Source organism: Hipposideros armiger, unplaced genomic scaffold (genome assembly GCF_001890085.2).
Source record: "Hipposideros armiger isolate ML-2016 unplaced genomic scaffold, ASM189008v1 scaffold_3, whole genome shotgun sequence".
In the NCBI taxonomy this organism is placed as follows: domain Eukaryota; kingdom Metazoa; phylum Chordata; class Mammalia; order Chiroptera; family Hipposideridae; genus Hipposideros; species Hipposideros armiger.
In genome coordinates, this window is record NW_017731353.1 from 2,298,646 (window position 1) to 2,303,673 (window position 5,028).

The 5,028-nt window shown below is 56.7% G+C and overlaps 1 protein-coding gene across 1 annotated transcript; it reads right to left on the reverse strand.

Moving 5' to 3' along the window:
- Positions 1-714: 714 nt before the first annotated feature.
- ST6GALNAC4 (ST6 N-acetylgalactosaminide alpha-2,6-sialyltransferase 4) lies at positions 715-4,778 on the reverse strand. The gene is made up of 3 exons (XM_019636961.1): positions 4,283-4,778; positions 2,343-2,450; positions 715-1,412 (listed from the first exon to the last, which is right to left on the reverse strand). The coding sequence occupies exons 1-3, from the start codon at positions 4,639-4,641 to the stop codon at positions 1,223-1,225; spliced, it is 657 nt and encodes a 218-aa protein (XP_019492506.1). The 5' UTR covers positions 4,642-4,778; the 3' UTR covers positions 715-1,222.
- Positions 4,779-5,028: the final 250 nt, after the last annotated feature.

Sequence of the window (5,028 nt, forward strand, 5' to 3'; positions counted from 1 at the left end):
GGAAGGGTGGTGAAGCCCTTGTGGGCTCTTTCCAGCCCCTTGGTTCAGGGCCCAGATGCTCAGGCTCAGCTCTCAGACCTGGGACTGTGTCCTGGCTCGGCCAGCAGAGTGGCTTCACCTCATCTGTAAAATAGGCTAACACCAGCCCCCTCCCAGGGTGGCTGCATGGCCTTGCTAGCTGTTTGCTGGTGAGTCGGCTTTTCCCCTTTTACAGGTGAGGAAACAAGCTCAGAAAAGGTAAGCTTTGGGACTGCCCTACCTCGTCCAGCCTTACTTGCTTGAAATGGAACCAACTCCAGAGTTAATAGGGAATTTAACTGGCAAGGTCCTTGGAATCTGACCCTGAACCACTGGGAGGTGACGTGGGGTGGAGGAATTTCCTTCCCGCTGAGTCGTTTTTCTCCCAAGCCCCAGATTCTCCTCCCAGTGCCTACTGGGTGCAGGGCGGAGTCCCACGGATGCCTCTACGTTGGGGCATGTCCGGGCCAAGTACAGCCATGGGGCCAGGCTCTCTGACCTGGTTGGGAAGGGGGCAGACTCTTGAGGAAGAAACACACAGGCAGATTAAGTGGCCAGAAGCCCAGCCGGCTGTGGGTCTGGGGAGGGAGTGACCCCAGGACTTGGCCTGCCCTCAAATTAACAGGTTACAAGACTGTGGCAGGGACAGGAGCCCCAATTCCCACCCCCAGACACATAACCACACTGGATACAGGCTTCCAGAAAACACACGTTTACCCGTACACTCGAGGTGGCCCTGGCAGTCACAGTTCAAAGGCCCCTTTGCCCAAAGAACCCCAAGCTCTGGGCTGCCCTGACCAGGGCAACCAGCCTGGGAAGTGTGGCACCAAAAATGGGTGGAGGAGGAGTCTAGAGAGGAAGGACCAGGGCTGGTGCAAGGTTGAAGGTCATGAAGCTGGTGAGCAGAGGACCACCAGTCCTGGGGGCAAAGGCCACTGGACAGACCCGGAGGTGGGATGAACCCCCCAATGAAGATTCAGATTATTCAGGGAGTGGGGGTGGGGAGGAGGGTACAAAGGTCGCCACAGCCCCACTCTTCTCCCCTTCAAGTCTGGAGGCCCGAGATGGCTTCCAGGTGTCCCCAGGGTAGGGCAGGAGGGAACCCTAGGTCCACTTGACATGTGGCAAAGGCAGGATCCATAAGTTGAATGTTTTTGGCGGAGTGTGAATAAACAGAGGCATTGTAGCCGGCTGAGCCACGGGGCTACCGGGTCCTCCAGGACGGGTGGGCGAACACGATGGGCCGCTTCTTGGCCCAGCGGGAGAACACGGCCTTCTCAGTGATGAAACGGTGAGCACTGCGGGGCGCCCGCTCGTGTGCCAGGTACATCTGACACTCGTCCAGACGGCCCTTCTCGAAGTAGTGGTAAGGCACTGAGGGGTGGCTCTTGTCCCTGCGGGGTGGGGAACAGGGACAGGCGTGAGGCACCAGGACCTGCCCGCCTCTCGCCAGTCCCTGCGCCTCCCTCGGCCAGCCCTCACTGCAGGCCCACGGAACCCCATGTCTGGTCCCAGGGGAGGCCAGGGAAGACAGGGGAGCAGCAGAGCAGCTTGCGGATCCCCAAAGGCCAGTGTTCAAGTCCCAGCTCTGCCTCTTCCAAGCTGGGTGACTTAGGCCAGAGATGTACCCCGTAAACCTTACTAACCCACCTGTGAAATGAGAAGGGTGAGATGCAGGCTTAGTCCACAGGTCAAAAGGATGAAGACTACACAGTGCTTTGCGGGTGCTGGGCTCATGGTGAGGGACCCCTCATGCCCTGTGACACACACCCACCTACCCACTGGCACCGTGGATACCAGCAGTCTGGCCAAGTGCCACTGCAGAGGGCACACAGGCTCCTGCCATCTCACCTACATGCTCAACAAACAAGTTCCAAAGAGAACAGAGGGTGAAAATATGGGAACTTCCTGAACTTTTTCCTTCCAATAATACTGAAAACTAATATCGAAAGTTAGATGTAATATATATCGCTAACATATAATCAGCCCCCGTGTTAAGTACTTCTGTAGATTATCTCTCTCTCAATGTTTCCATAACCTTCTGAGGAAGACGTGATTTGAACTCTTTCATGCATGAGGAAGTGGAGGCGCCAGGAGGTGGCATGACCAGCCTAAGGCTTACACCGGCAGAGCGGAGATTGGGTTCGAGCCTGTCCCAGAGGCTGAGCCCCTTTTCCATGGGCATCAGGCCCGAGGGCTGTCTGTGCCTCAGCCACCCACCCAGAAGCCCACATAGCCTGCACTCCACAGCTCCTAGACCCTTCAGCGTGAGGTCCTCCAAGCCTCCCCAGCTCCCCTCCTGCCCAGGGCCTGGCTGGACTAACCTGCAGTAACTGTCGCTGACCATTCCATAGACCACGATCTCCTCACACAGCTCTAGGGCAAGGATCATGGTAAACCAGCCGGTGCTGAGAAAGGAGCCTGACTGCCTCCTGGCAGGAAGAGAAAAGACAGTCAGCCAGGCCGCTTCCCCCACTCAACTCAGAGCAAGGGGCTGTGTGGGGGTCCTAGCCTCAGCTCTCTCAAGGCACAGCACTGGTTACCCTCCCAGCCAAAGGCCACTAATCTTGACCCCTACAAAAAGGACCCTTGGAGGTGGCTGGGGACAGAACAGAGCCAGCCCAAGGCTGGCAGCGGGCAAGAGGTGGAGCTGGATGCAAACCCGGGTCTGTTCATTTCCTCACCATCCACACCAGGCTTGAGCAAAGCTTTGGACGATGGTGCGGGGGGCCCTGGCCGTATCCTCTCTGCATCTAAGGGACCAAGCTTGGGGAGACAGCGGGAGACAGCAGAGCACAGTGGTTGAAAGCGGGAAAGGGGGTTGTCTGGAGTCAAATGGTCTTCGAACCCTGCAACTGCTCTGGGGTATCAGATTTTCTCATGAACCTCTCTAAGCCTCAGTGACCCATCTGTGAATCGGGGATCATTATAGGTGGTTATGGGGAGGGAACACTGTCAGCCCAGCAGCCCCCCCACGACTCCACACCTAATTCTGAACAAGGGGCTGTGTGGCCACACCAGGCCTTCAGACTCTCAAGGTACCAGCACTGGTTACTCTCTCAGCTGAAAGCCACTCACTTCCACCTCTACAGAGGCGTTAGGAGGTGGTTCATTCACTCAAACTGAGCACCTCCCAAACCCTGTGCTGGCCAGGAACCTGCTACACCCAATGCTAACAACATTCTCAAAGGAGGAGGCTGCCGGAAGAGAACAGCTGAGAAGACAAAGAGACAAAGGAATGGGGATAAAGAATATTAGATGGGAGGTGATCATCAGATAGGGTGGTCAGAGAGCGCTTTTCTGAGGAGGTGACGTTCCACCCATGCCTCAATAGCAAGAAGCGTTCAGGTATGGGGAGATTTGGGAGAATGTTCTAAGTGGAGGAAACAACACATACAAAGGCATGCGAGAGCCAGTGTGGGTGTCTGAGGAAGCCCAGATGGCCCATATGGCTGGAGAAAAGGTCAGAGAGGCAGGCAGGGGCCAAATCATACAAGGCCTGTAGGCCAGGGGAGGGAAGGAGGTGGGAGTCTGGACTTTATTTTCCACGTGAAGTGAAGCTGCTGTCGGTTTGAGGGCAGGTGACCGATGGGATAAATTTACAGAGGCAGCTGGAGCTCAGACCACAGCGGGTAAGGGTGGCAGCTGGGACACCCGCGAGGAGGGTGCTGCAAGGGCAGGGGAGGATGGTGGCACCTGTGGGCATGGAAGGAGATTCAAGAGCCCACTGTATGTGGTAGCTGATGAAACAAAGGGAATTGGGGACAAGGCCCAAGTGTCTGGCTGGAGAACTGGAGGCTGGCAGCTGTATTTCCTGAGCTGGGGAGGCCGGAGAGGAGCCGAGGAGAAGGTGGGAATAAAATGAGATCTTGAAGGCAGAGTTGCAACCCAGTGCCTGGCGCATGAAGCGGGCTATCAGTACCGTGACTGTCTCTTTCGTTTTCTGGAAGGGATTTCAGAGACCAACTCAGGTCTCAGAGCATCCGCTCTGAAAGGAAAAGCTCCCTGATACCACCCCCACTCTCCTAAATGCTCCTAAGGCCGAATGCCCCTCACCACCATTCAGGATCCTTGATCTATGTGATAATCTGATGAATGGCAGTCGCTCTGATTCCTGCTCTCCATTACAGGGCAGGACCACATCTGCCTCCATCACTGCTAATCCTCAGCACCTGACCTGGCAGACCCTTGATGGACAAGAAGCTCCTGGAGAAGACAGGCCCACAGCCATCAGGGAGACCCCTGCAGGCGGGCCCTAGCTCACCGGTTCTTGCCAGTCTCATCCTGGAAGACCTGGTCACAGTAGGCCATCATGCGCTCGGTGAACGTGTACACCTGCAGGCCCGGGTACATCTTGGTGAGCTGCAGCAGCGTGCGGTAGGTGCGGCCCCCGAGGGCCCGGTCCATGTGCTTCCCCTGACCCCACACCACGTAGAGCGTGTCGCGGGCCTGCTGGAAGTAGTGTGAGTAGTTGCGAAGCAGCAGCGGTACGGTCGTGTGCGAGATCACGCGCAAGGTGCTGCGCTGGCCCACATCTGCCTCAAAGCCCACGGTGGGCGCCTGGTTCATACGCAGCACACAGTCAGCACCATCGATCTGGGTGCCCAGGCCTGAGCCCAGCATTTGGCCAGAGCTGGACACCACGGCACAGCTGCGGCACGACTCTCGGACCAGCGGCTGCAGGCGGAGGTAGACAGAGAAAGAGAAAGACGTGGGCACACAGCTTATGCTCCCTGCTCCTCCCTCAGTAACACCCACAGACCTCGCTTGATCCCTGTCTCAGCTCCAAGTACTTTATCAACCCATTTTACAGATGGGCAGCTGGAGTGACTTTCCCAGGGTCATACCGACAGCAAGTGGCAGAGTAAGATTCTATGTTCAGAATCCCATGTTTCTTTTTTTTTTTTTTTTAGCCGAGCCATCCTGCCACCTGTTGGCAGCTCAGCGGCTGCTCAGCTTGGGCTGGACTCGAACCGCTGTTGCTCAGAGCTCAAACTCTTGAGCGAGCTC